This window comes from Podarcis liolepis (assembly GCF_965112155.1).
Source record: "Podarcis liolepis genome assembly, chromosome: 7".
NCBI classification, from domain to species: domain Eukaryota; kingdom Metazoa; phylum Chordata; class Lepidosauria; order Squamata; family Lacertidae; genus Podarcis; species Podarcis liolepis.
Genome location: NC_139561.1, coordinates 74,163,112 through 74,176,848, shown reverse-complemented (window position 1 = coordinate 74,176,848; position 13,737 = coordinate 74,163,112). Strand labels below are relative to the sequence as shown.

The 13,737-nt window shown below is 44.8% G+C and overlaps 1 protein-coding gene across 1 annotated transcript in view; it reads left to right on the top strand.

The window, feature by feature from the left end:
• LOC310710935 (IgGFc-binding protein-like) overlaps positions 1-13,737 on the top strand; it is a 31,171-nt gene that overhangs the window by 15,949 nt on the left and 1,485 nt on the right. Inside the window, exons 11-20 of the mRNA XM_083512274.1 lie at positions 327-468; positions 1,112-1,440; positions 2,345-2,918; positions 3,684-4,282; positions 4,858-5,422; positions 6,607-7,184; positions 8,336-8,906; positions 9,731-9,930; positions 11,027-11,407; positions 13,312-13,598. Of these exons, the coding sequence (XP_083368400.1) occupies positions 327-468; positions 1,112-1,440; positions 2,345-2,918; positions 3,684-4,282; positions 4,858-5,422; positions 6,607-7,184; positions 8,336-8,906; positions 9,731-9,930; positions 11,027-11,407; positions 13,312-13,598 (4,226 nt within the window). The remainder of the gene's footprint in view (positions 1-326; positions 469-1,111; positions 1,441-2,344; positions 2,919-3,683; positions 4,283-4,857; positions 5,423-6,606; positions 7,185-8,335; positions 8,907-9,730; positions 9,931-11,026; positions 11,408-13,311; positions 13,599-13,737) is intronic.

Genomic DNA, 13,737 nt, shown 5'->3' with positions numbered 1-13,737 from the left:
GACTTGTGTGTCAATTGTAATGCAACACCAGTGATGGGATAGTATCTTTTACCAGCCCTGGTGACCCGACCAATTAATGGCTTTCTCCTTGAAATGTGATACCTGTTAATGTTTTCATGCCATCATTTGTTGCTTCAGAGCATTTAGAAGCTGACATGTATTCGTAAATAATGTTATTGACTTCAGGTCCAGTTGCAACAGAGAACCATACTCAGAACTCTTGGCTGGATGCTATTTGCCACCTTCACCTACACCTCTAGAGCAGATCTGATTCTGCCCTAATTCTGTTGTTGCTATATTATATTGTTTTCCAAATTTCCCACCAGCCCAATGAGAAGGTTCTGCTGAATGCATGCCAGGAGATCTGCCACTGCATCCCAGGCCAGGGAGTGATTTGTGAGGCCCACAGCTGTGCTGCCGATGAGATGTGCAAGATCCAAGATGGAGTCATGGGTTGCATTAATAAGGGTAAGGAGAGATTAATTAAAGGATGAGATGAGGAAACTGTGACCCTTCAGGGTGGCGTCATTGTCCCTGACCATTGACTAGGGCATGGAGGTGCTTGTAATATGATTCCCTTTGTCTTTAATATGGTCCTGCTGCCCAGGTAGTGGCTTTTGAAAGACATGGATAGCTCAGTTGGTTAGAGCATGTGTTTATGATGCCAAAGTTGCAGGTTCTATCCCCGTATGGGATAGCTGCATATTCCTGCCTTGCAGGGGGTTGGACTAGATGATCATTACCATCTCTTCCAACTCTATGATTCTATGACTTATCCACACACACATCGCTATCCTCTACCCATACTCTCAAGAAGCATTTTCAGAGTTCAGGGACATATTCTAGCCCAATAAAACTAGGACAGGAAGTGAGGGTTATGTGTTACTCTTGCCTTTTTTGCTTCCCCCTATTGCTGTGAGGGCATCATGGTACTATCCAAGTGTTCTTGGACTACAGCTCCCATCAGTCCTGACCATCTGCCATATTGGCAGAGGCTGATGGGAACTGGAGGGCAACAGCATCTGGAAGGCACCGTACTGGCTACACGTAATTAGATATTCACCCCGAATTGCCTCCAGCAATCACTCACATTTCGCCCCTCTCATTCCAGATCCGTGTAAATCCCTGAAGTGCCGAGAAAAAGAAACATGCAGGATTGTGAACGGCCAGGCCAAATGCATCCCTAACTTCTCAGGAATTTGCTGGGCCTGGGGGGACCCACACTACCAAACCTTTGACAAAAAGAAGTTTGATTTCCAGGGCACTTGTTCTTACACTATTGCCAAGTACTGTGGGAACGATGCTACGCTGGTGCCTTTCACTATCGATGAGAAGAACGACAACAGGGGCAACCAGGCTGTGTCCTACGTGCGTCTGACCAACATCTATGTCTATGGGTACAAGATCTCCATCCACAAACAGGAAACTGGAAGAATCCGGGTATGTCAAATAGTCAGGGTGGGATGACCCCACTGAGTGTAATGCAATTCATTCCGATATATAGCCAGAGCCCAAAAGTTTAAAGTAGCATTAGAGAGTAAGGGGGGGGGGAGAGTATATACTAATATCAGGATGGAGAAGAGAAACAAATGATTGCAGATCAGATTGCTATACCACTCTGAATGACTGAGGTAATGACCATCATGCTATTACGTAACTAAAAGGCCCTCATTATCAAGGAATCCTATCTCATTTTCCTTTTTTTTTTTGTATATAATTTTTGTTATATTTTCTGTTTTACAAATTAAAATACTCATTTTACATGCTTAAGATATCACTGACTTCCCTTCTTCTCTTTCCATGGTTCATTTTACATATCATAAATCCCTGCATACTTTACAAAAAACTATACCATTCAGTATTCCATTATTGCATCCAACAAAACTTATTTACACAGTTGAATTTATCTTAATGCTGCCAGGGTGTCCTATCTCATTTTCCTGAGCTTGTGTCACTGTGGCGAGGGGCGAGACAGTGGCAGGGTTGGTTCAGTGCAAATGCATCTGCAGAATTGGCTCTGCTGGTGTGTTTGCCTCACTACATCCTCACTGCTGCCTTGCCTCTCCCCCTTTTGAAAAGCCGTAACAATGATGGTGATGGGAGCCAAGACTCCTTAAGTGGTAACAACACAATTCCTCACCATGTCTGCTGAGATACAAGTCCGATTGAATCCAGTGGGACTTGCTGCCAAGTAAGTGGGGTTATAAGGCTAGGATCAACCTGGCTGTACCTGTTTCCTGAAGTTGTGACTACATGGGATTGTGTGGCACAATCTCCAAAAAGTCAAAGAAAACCAAAGGAATCATTCCTGTTTGTGTGTGTTGTCTTGCATTTCTGCCTCTAGCTGAATGACAACATTGTCAGCCTGCCACTGACTCTTGAATATGGCAAGATCAAGCTGTACCAAAGCGGCACCAATGCTGTCCTGCAAACAGATTTCGGCCTCCAAGTGACATACGATTGGAAATGGCACCTGGTGATCACTCTCCCCAGCAGTTACTATGGGACCATCTGTGGGCTGTGTGGAAACTTCAACCAAAACCCTGCAGACGACATGGTCTTTCCCAATGGCACCAAGGCTGCCTCCATCATAAGCTGGGCCAGCAGCTGGAAAGTCAAGGACCGGGACCCCTTTTGCTGGGATTATTGCCGAGGGAATTGCCCAACATGTGATGAGGGCAAGAGGGCGCTGTATGGAAAGGAAGAGTACTGTGGGCTGATCAGCAAAACCTCAGGGGGCCCCTTCAGAGAATGCCATTCCATAGTGAATCCAGATGACTTCTTTGACAGCTGCATTTATGACGTGTGTCTCAATGGAGGAGCCAAGAACATCCTTTGCCAGGCCTTGGAGGCCTATGCTAAGACCTGTAGGAAAGAGGGTGCCACCATATATGATTGGAGGACAGTCTCTGGCTGTGGTGAGTACTTTTCCTTTATACACACAATGTATGTAATGACACCTATGGCTTAGAGAAGCAGTGATTATTAATAGTCCACAGGCCTTCAACTTCCAACCCTCCACAAATATCTGACGCCACACAAAGAGGCAGGGAAAGAAAGCCACAGTGCACAAGATAGCCCACTAAGCGCATGCTTTTTCATTGCTAAAAGCATAAACAAGAGGAAAACCTCAAATGAGATACCCTGTTTGCTTTGTAAATCAGTTTGTGGTTGAGAATAGCTGTATCTGAAGCAAACAAATCCATGAACTACATCACTCCTCTAGCAGCAGAGCTTCGTGAATCTCTTTGGCTATTGGAATGAATAGAAGCATGGCTGGACCAAGACATTTTGCTACCTGAGTCATAAGAACACAAGGTCTAGCATCCTGCTTTCTCAGCAGCCAATCAGATGCCCATAGAAAATTCACAAGCAACCCAGGAGTGCAACAGCACTCTCCCTACTTCAGAGTCCCAGCAAAGGGTATTCAGAGGCATTCTGTTTCCCACAGTGAAGGTAGAACATAGCAACCTATTCACCATGAATTTGCTTAATTCTATTATTGTTTAATCCATCTGACCACGTGGCTGCTGGACCTTATGTTATCCTGGGAAAAGGATAGTATATTTCATGTAAGTGCACTTTTAAACTCCCAGTAAATATCAGCAATCAGAGCTCTTGCGAAGTTGAGACTTCAGCACGTTTTATCAGTTCTTAAATTCCTGATGTTCTCCTCCTTACAGCCTTGCCGTGCCCTCAGAATAGCCACTATGAGTTCTGTGGCAATGCCTGCCCTGCCAGCTGCTCTGACCGCACGGCTCCCTCTTTCTGCACGCAGCCATGCGTGGAAACCTGCCAGTGCAATGATGGCTACGTCCTCAGCGTAGACAAGTGTGTGCCTGTCGGGAGCTGTGGCTGCACCTACAATGGGCTCTACTACAAACCCGGAGAGGAATTCTGGGCTGATGAGACCTGTGGTTTCCGCTGCACATGTGATCCCACCCTGGGCTTTGCGGTGTGCAAACCAGCTGGCTGCAAAGCCAGTGAGCAGTGCACCGTGGTCAATGGAGTCCGGGGCTGTTATCCCGTAAGCACTGCTATTTGCTCAGCAACTGGGGACCCTCACTATACGACTTTTGATGGGAAGAAATATGACTTCATGGGTACCTGTGTCTACCAGCTGGTTGGGCTCTGCTCTAAGGACCCGACTCTCAGGCCTTTCACTGTCAATGTGGAGAACAACAACCGAGGCAACCCAAAAGTGTCTTACACCAAAGTGGTGACATTGAAGGTCTATGATGTAACCGTGATTATGAGCCAGGAGCATCCACGCAGGATCCAGGTATTGACACAGGAAATTGGTGTATGTATGTATGTATGTATGTATGTATGTGGAGGTTCTTTGTGTCCTTTCAGGACCCCTTGGGAGGGTGGCTGAGGCTCTTGGAATAGTTTCTGTATCTTTGGACATTGTAGCCTTAACTACCTGGGCTCTTCTTATGCAGAGTATAGGCTACATAACGTAGAGATGTTGCACAGCCACAATCACAATTCATTGTGGATTATATGCAGCTGGTGGCCCACTGAGGGCTGTCAGTTGCAGCTCCTGAAGATGGAATTAGGCAAAGGTGGTTTGTAGTCAGTGAGAGCAGGATCCCCGCTGCTCAGCAACAGTGAGTTAACCTGCTTTTACTCTGAAAGAGTGCTTTAACAGTCCACCCCTATTCACAGAGAACTCTGAGTATAGGGGTTCCCTGATAACTTTCAGCACACTTTGCAAACTCTGGCTTCCAGGATCCTATTGGAGAAGCCACAATTGTTTAATGTGCTATCATACTGCTTGAAATGCATGGTGTGAATGTAGCCTTCCATTAGATATGGCTTTACGGTAACAATTCCTGTTGCATCACATTTCAGGTCAATGGCGTCTTTGTGAACCTGCCTTTCTACCATGAAGACAAGATAAAAGCTTACATCAGTGGGAATGAGGGAGTCATCAAGACTGATTTTGGCCTGACGGTAGCCTTTGACTGGAACACCAATGCCAAAGTCACTGTACCCAGTACGTACGCCAATGCCGTTTGTGGCCTCTGCGGCAACAACAACTTGAACCCCAATGATGACTTGACCATGAAGGATGGGAGTCATGCATCCAGCATCTCCCAATTTGCAGAGAGCTGGAAAGTCGGAGAGGCCCCTGGGTGCACACCGGGTTGCACCACCGATTGCCCGCCATGTGGAGATGCGCAGAAAGAAACCTACAAGGGCGACCAGTACTGTGGCATCCTCATCAAAAAGGATGGGCCATTCTGGAGATGCCATGATGTCCTTGACCCAACACCCTACTTCACAGATTGCGTCTTTGACACCTGCCAGTATCATGGTCAGCATAAAATTATGTGTGATGCCATCAGCGTCTACGTGGCAGCATGTCAGGCTCTGGATGTTGAGATTGAAGAATGGAGATCAAACTCCTTCTGCAGTAAGTGTTGCCTCTTGAAGCTTCCATAACTCACGTCATCTATTGTTGACACTGACTGGCATTGGTTCTCCAGGATCTCAGCCAGGGACTTTCCCCAGTCATACCTGGGGCTGCTGGGGGTTGAACCAGCTGTTATTTGCATGAAAAGCACATGATCCACCACTGAGCTGCACTCCCTCCCCTAGTTTAACTTTAGGGATGTGCATGAGTTGAAGGGAAGTGCTGCATAAACTTGACATTCATCAAATTTTGAAATGTGAGGTTTGCAATTAGATTCTTTTCTCCCTAAATGTATTTCAGCATTCATCAGAGTATTTGAATAGGTACCAGATCATTGTATAAAGGCAAATAGTAACAGGATCCTCTCTCTTCCTCAGCAGAGACAAAGTCTTAACTCTTATGGTCTGTTATTCAATGTTAGTCATGCTCAGAGTACACCAGTTGAAATGAATGAACATGACTACCTTAGCTTTATTAATTTCAATGGCTCTATAATGAGTAAAACTTAATTGGATACAGCCCATAATGCTTAAGATTATTATTTTTTAAATACCCTTGGATTTTGAAAGACCAGTTGGAATCTTTTTGTTTAGGCCTCTTGACTTGTCAGCAACATCCATGACTTGATACATACAGGTCACATCAGAGCTAAGATTCCCCTGAAAAATTCAGTCGGAATCCAATCTGCATATAGCAATTTTGACATTAGATGTGAAGCATTTTGCATTTACTGATCTCCACATTCAGATTGAACATTTAAGTGTCAAATTCATTTCAACCTTGATAATTCAAGTAGCGGGGTTTCACATCTATCCAATTTTAAATGTTGATCCTGGAGAGGAGCAAGGAAGCAGTATCATTCTTAGTCTGAACCATCCAGGCATTTAAAATGCTGTAACATCTCTTAACAGGCTTCGTTTTGAATTTCTTCAGCAATTTCAAGTGCTGCAGGGCAAAGCGATATGATGATGATCAATGAGATACTTCTATATTCTCAAACTATTCCATTAATGGATTTAAATATGAATTCAGATGACAGCCTTCACTAAAAACTAACCAGTAGATGGCACTGCATAAATAGAATAGGCAAAACAGTCCGGCAGACCTCTTCCTGACCATGTCTCTGAAACAACCTCTGTCCTAGCTTGAAATTCTCCACAGTCTGTTTTTGTCCTTTCTTCCAGGCCCTGTCTGCTCACCCAACTCTTACTACGAGCTCTGCGGAAACGGTTGCCCTGCCACTTGTCATGGTTTCTCGGCTCCTGATTGCTGTGAGATGTCCTGCAAAGAAGGATGCTATTGCAATCCAGGGTTTATCTTGAGTGGGGACCAATGTGTCTCCATTGGCGATTGTGGCTGTGAGCACCAGGGCAACTACTACAAGAAGGGAGAAGTTTTCTACCCCGGTTCCTCTTGCCAGAAACGATGCCAATGTGCAGACAATGGAGTTGTCCAATGCCTGGACTTCTCCTGTGGGCCCCATGAGGAATGTAGGGTAAAGGATGGTGTCCACGGCTGTCATCCTGTAGGCTCTGGTACATGCAGTTTGGCCGCAGGCTCCCACTACCTAACTTTTGATGGACGGGCCTACGACTTCCAAGGAACCTGCACTTATACTTTAGCTAAAGTTGTCGGTGTGGGTTCTCAGCTGGCAAACTTCTCAGTGGTGGTGGAGAATGAAAAGTCTTTTACCAAGATGATTGTGGTCTCTTGTCATGGAAATACCGTTGTCATTGAGAGGGCAATAAAGTGGAAAGTCAAGGTAAGTTCTGTTCTGGGTTTAGCCTCTTTGAAGTAGAAATGCCAGCAAAGTTCACTAGCAGTTTCTACAATTGCAGGAGTCCCTGGGAGAACATTGTCTCCCAATGTCCACTGCACCCTATCTTACAATCTGGGTTTGTCTCAGTTTCTCATTTTTTCCAATATTAAATTCAATTCTCCATTTTTTCCCCTGCAGCAACCTGTTAAATAAATGCTTTAAACAATAAAACATGATTTTGAAATAAAAACGTGCAAGTGATAAGGAAACTGTATAGGAAATGTAGGGTGTGTTGATTTCATTTTTTAGGGTTTTACGGAGTTTAGGGAGGTCCACTAGAGAAACAAGCAAGCTGCTTGGATCTTAGACTAGGATGACGCTGCTGGAAGCTAGCCTTGATTTCTCCACCCACTCGTGTTTAGGTTGAACTGATGAGTGCTAGGTACCGGCTCAGAATCCTTTTGAAGCATTCATTTTGGGGCATCCCATGTCCCCTCCCAACTGCACAGCAACTACCAGAGAGTAAGACCCACTGGCAACACTGCAGGGCTGTTCTGTTGCAAACCCTTGATCCCTTTTGACTATGGTCTTTAGGTCTTTAGTGACTAACAAATTATGATTTGCCCTGTAGTAACGGTATTGTGTGGTCTGGCTCTGAGGTATTAGTTGTGCTGGTATTTATTGTACATTTTATGCTTGCTTTTGTCTTTTTGAAGGAAATTTATATTTAAAATGGTTTTAATATTATATCTTACAGTGTATATCCTAATACATTTCTATCTACTCTGCAAAAAAAGCCTGTGGATTTGTTGCCCTAGGGAGACAGGGTGCTTGAATCCACTTGAATGGCACAAACCTAAATTTCTGCTGTGTGTTTGAATCCTTCCAGAATAGTGGGAGTCTAGAGGAACCCTTAATTTGTAAACTGCTTCTGGAGGCATTCTATTATTATTATTATTATTATTATTATTATTATTATTATTATTATTATTTATATACCGCCCTATACGCACAGGTCTCAGGGCGGTTCACAGAATAAAATCATAATATAAAACTACAAAATACATTCTTTGCCTGAAAAGTGGTATATAAATCCATTAAATTCTGACAATTTTAAACTGTGTCCATGGTCACCTTCTCTGTGGTTAATGCAGGTGAATGGAGAGCTCTATACACTGCCTATGAAGACAAACGATGGGAAACTCTGGGCCAACCAGGAAGGCAACAATATTATTCTCCAGTCCAACTTGGGTCTCCAAGTCCTTTTTGACACCTCCTCGTATGTCCTGGTGTCTGTCCCCAGTAACTATCAGGGACATGTCAATGGCCTATGTGGCAATTTCAATAAGGACAAGACTGATGACTTTACTCTACCCACGGGGGAAAGAACCCAGAATGTGATCGAGTTTGGAGCCTCTTGGAAGGTTCCCATTGATGGTATCAGATGCTCTGATGGTTGTGGAGATAAATGCCCCGTCTGTGATGCAGCCAAGACAGCACCATACCGACCGGAGAGTTCCTGTGGAATGATCCAAGCCCAATCTGGCCCCTTCAGGCACTGTCACTCCTTGGTGGACCCTGCTGAATACTTCAACCACTGCCTGTATGACATGTGTGCAGCCAATGGTGCAGGAGAAACTCTCTGTAGGAGCATCCAGGCCTACGTAGCTGCATGTCAGGCTGCAGGAGTTACAATTGGAGCCTGGAGAACAAACAGCTTCTGCCGTAAGTTTGCAAAGCAGCAACCTGCAGTTATTGTTATTATTATTTATTAAATTTCTATGTTATTTATTAAATTTCTATGTAAATCACAGGGTGGTTTACAATATAAAAACACAAGAATATGTAACATAGTAACCAATAACGATAATACTGCCCCCACAGTTTAAAATGCCACTGTTTATTTAATTAGTCAAAGGCCTACATTTTCTAATCTTCTTTCCCCACCAAGCACTCCTTATGTTAATGCTCCAGGTTATAATGACTTGATCTCTCTCTCTCTCTCTCTCTCTCTCTCTCATCCATCCATCCTGTTATATTGGCCAACAGATACTTCAGTGGTATCTGCATTTGGATCCCATAGAAAATAAGCTATTTCTTTAAAATTAAATAAATAAAAAGTGAATTTCTTCAGCCTCTGTTTATGAAGATGCATTGCCTATAGAAAATGGTTTCACCTTCAGCATTTAGATCAGGGTGGAGAACCTCCAGCCTGCAGGTCAAATTAGGTCCACCAACACCCTTCCCATTTGGCCCGTGAGGCCATTTTGGTCAAGCCACCTTTGCCTACCCTACATATACAGAATCAGGTGTGGGGCAGGCATAGGTGGGGCTTCTGCAGGTATGGGTGGGCAGGTTTCCACAAATTTTAAAAATGGAGTAGGTGTTTTATTGAATTTCTATTTTCCTTTGCCCTTATCATACACCCTAATGAATATAGGCGATCTCTCCCCTGCCCCCTAACTTAAGAATGCTTAGCTAATGTTCCGTATGTGTCTGGACCATCACTGTCTCCTTTCATAACTTGTCTTCTCTCCCTTCCTTTTCAGCTCTCACTTGCCCATCCAACAGCCACTACGAGTTGTGTACAAAGACCTGTGATTTCACTTGCACCAGCTTATCCACTCCAGGCCAGTGCACAAAACAATGCTTTGAAGGTTGCCAGTGTGATTATGGCTACCTGTTTGACGGTGACAGGTGTGTGGCAGTGGGGAACTGTGGCTGTTCGCATGGTGGGCGCTACATAAAGGTAAGTACAGTGAAAGTGGCGGTGTCCATGAATAACACTCTAAGCAAACCCAAAGAGCTAGTTTGTCTAACCTCCTTAGGATGGCCGCTCATGCATTGGCCACCAGAAAAAGAAGACACGTCTGTGGCACCTTCTCATGCTCACCCTAGGGTCACATAGAGTAGACGAGGAGAAAGGGTTGCTGAGAAAGGCCAAGGCTGCAGAGTGACGGAGAGAGAGTGAGACAAGTTGGGGAGAACCTCTGGACCAGCAAAGCTGATGGAGCAGAGCAGGAAGGGACATAGGGAAGCAAGTGCAATATATGAAGAGAGAACATAGCATAGTCAGGCTTGAAATTGATTTAATGCTAATGCAAGTAAATGTGACCTCTTTTAGTATCTATTTTATTATCAGTTTATCATTTGTGTAGCATTGGCATACCCTTATGGATATAGTTGTATAGTTGTATGTTGTTGTTTAGTCGTTTTGTTGTGTCTGACTCTTCATGACCCCATGGACCAGAGCACGCCAGGCACTCCTGTCTTCCACTGCCTCCCGCAGTTTGGTCAAACTCATGCTGGTAGCTTCGAGAACACTGTCCAACCATCTCGTCTTCTGTCGTCCCCTTCTCCTTGTGCCCTCAATCTTTCCCAACATCAGGGTCTTTTCCAGGGAGTCTTCTCTTCTCACGAGGTGGCCAAAGTATTGGAGCCTCAGCTTCAGGATCTGTCCTTCCAGTGAGCACTCAGGGCTGATTTCCTTCAGAATGGATAGGCTTGATCTTCTTGCAGTCCATGGGGTTCTCAAGAGTCTCCTCCAGCACCTTAATTCAAAAGCATCCATTCTTTGGTGATCAGCCTTCTTTATGGTCCAGCTCTCACTTCCATACCTCACTACTGGGAAAACCATAGCTTTAACTATACAGATCTTTGTCAGCAAGGTGGATTAGTTGTATAGCTGCATGTTTTAAATACTTTGGTTCTGTAAATATACATTTTGAATGTTTGTTTGCAAATGGAATTCTAGTATCAATCATATATAATTATGCATTTAAATTTTTAATTTAACTACACTTTTCTTATCTCCCTCTCCCTTTTGTGCGTTATAAATCTTCCAGGCTGGCGAGACTATTGTTTTTGAAGGTTGTTCAACCAGCTGCACTTGTCGCCCAACAGGCCAACTGGTCTGTGAGGGAACTAGCTGCCAGTTAGGAGAGATTTGTCGCCTCCACAATGGTGTGCGTGGTTGCAGGGGGCAGGAAGGCGAGTGCATCATCGTCCCTGGAGCACGGTTGACCTCCTTTGATGGCGTCTCTGGGGGAATCCTTTATGATGGAGCTTACGAGGTGGCTTCCCTTTGCAATGAAAATGACCACCTTTGGTTCAGGATCATAGCAGTGGTCAAGAAATGCAACGAAATGGATTTGCCATCAGTATCGATAATACACGTATTTTTCCAAAGGATGCTTATCACTGTAAAAACAAACAAGGAGGCATGGGTAAGTTCCGTAGGCAGGATCTGGGGTCATCTCCTGTGTAGGTCATACATAATAAACATTACTGACTTCAGCCCATTGATTTCAGTGGGTCTGCTCAGAGAAGATGCTGGTTGGAGACAATCCATTATTTAATTGTTTGCTCGTTTTCTGCATTTGTGTAGTGAAATTTCATTAAAATTCTCTAGGTAGCTTACAATATAGAGGTAAAGAAAGCAAATAAAAGTAAAAAGAAAACATAACACCAATAACTACGTAAGATAGCAAAAAACCAAAAGTAAGCCTAAATCACCTTCCATTGTAATTATCTCACCCATGGTCTCTCCTGGCTTTGGAGGGGGCAATACAGCTCCTTTTCAAGGGTGCAAGGGAGCCTACAATAGGTATGCCTCTGGCTCTGGTCTAAAACAGAAGTGGAAAATCTGGGGCCCGGAGACAAGATGTCTTCCAGGCCTCGTGGTATGGCCCTTAGTACTCTCTCCAGGCTACTCCCATAGCCAGACTACACCCCTCACTGGTCTGCTCCATTCCATTCCCATTAGTGCTTTTGCTTGGTTGGAATGTGCCTCTGAGCTGTGATTCTACCTCTTGCTCACCTGGGCGAATGGTAGAAATGTTTGCATGTTTAAAAGACTTACTTTTGTGTGGCTGCGATGTATCCTACCATCCAAAGGTAAGAATTGCATGCATGGATCTGCCCACTTTATTCCTATGGCACTGGCTGCCATGTAGCTCCCAGAATGCTGCCATGAAAGAATATGGCCCTAGAAAAGCATTCCTCGCTCTAAAGGATTATGAATAATGGACAATATATGAGGACAGAAAGAGGGGATGGTGGTTCAGGGCCCAGCTATTGAGAAGTAGACGGTGGCAGAACAAACCAAAGTTGTACAGCAGTAAAAGCAAAGACTGAAAAGGGTACAGTGATACCTTGGGTTAAGTATTTAATTCGTTCTGGAGGTCTGTTCTTAACCTGAAACTGCTCTTAACCTGAAGCACCACTTTAGCTAATGGGGCCTCCCGCTGTCGCTGCGCTGCTGCTGCACGATTTTTGTTGTTATCCTGAAGCAAAGTTCTTAACCCGAGGTACTATTTCTGGGTTAGCGGAGTCTTTAACCTGAAGCCTCTGTAACCTGAAGTGTATGTAACCCGAGCTACCACTGTACTGTGTTCTGTGGAGGAAAATTGTCCCTGGGGGGGGTTCAAGTATGGAGGCTCACACCAAATTCCCAAATTGGTCAGACTTTAATCTGTTGCAGGAAAGAAAAATGACCAGATAAGAAAATAGGCTGTGCTCTGGGATTGGTGCTCTAGTTCACCACACACACACACAGCACACACGGGCTTGCCTTTCATGTTGTTTGTGCTCAGTGTGTGATAATCAGTTACACAGCTACTGAATTTGGAGTGATTTTGGATATGATGAATCAGTAGGAATATGCAAACTGTCTCTGCATACTCATTCCTCTTGACCAAGGGTGGGGACCCTCGAGTCCAGGAGCCAAATGCAGTCCTCCAGGCCTCTCCCTTTGGCCCTTGGGACTTTCCCTAGGGCACACCTCTTACCAGTCCTGCTCCATATCTCGTCACATGCTTTTGCCTGACTGGGATGTTTTATTGAACTGTGATAATGTTTTTGCTTGCCTGGATGGAGGGAGGGTGGAATGCTGTTTGTCCATGCCTGTGCAGAAACCTTTGGGTTTTGTGAGGCTGGAAGGTCGCCTACCGTACAACAGTAACAGTCCACCCATTACTCCATCCACTTTGGCTTCTGGTCTCACCCACCACTGATATGCGGACCCAAGAAAGTTGTCCATCAGGGAATGCAGCCCTCGAGCTGAAAAAGGGTTCCTTCCTTACTCTAACCATTAACACAACACCTTTCACCCTCCTTTTCTGAATTTCAGGTCAATGGGCACCAAGTGACACTCCCAGCAATGGTATCTGCAGGTGTCTCCATAAGCCTCTCTCAGGATGGCGTCGTAATTAATTTGGCCTCCGATGTAAAAGTTCTCCTCAGGGCCTGCGGGGAAATGACAGTGGAAGTCAGTGAAAGCCTGGAAGGAAAAGTCTGTGCCTCCTGTGGCAACTTCAATGGAAATGGTCATGATGACCTGAAGCTGCCCAATGGGAACGTAGCAGGAAATATTGCTGAGGTCATTGATTCCTGGAAGGCCAAGGACTTCACTAGCTGGTGAGTGGCTCTGGGGGAGGTTTTTGCCTAAAGAGGATAAAAGAAGTACTTTGTTGTTTGATCCTCTTAGGGACTGAGGAGTTGTTCAAGGAGTCCACATCATGGATTAAAGATGGCCTGCTCTGAAGCCCCCAACCCA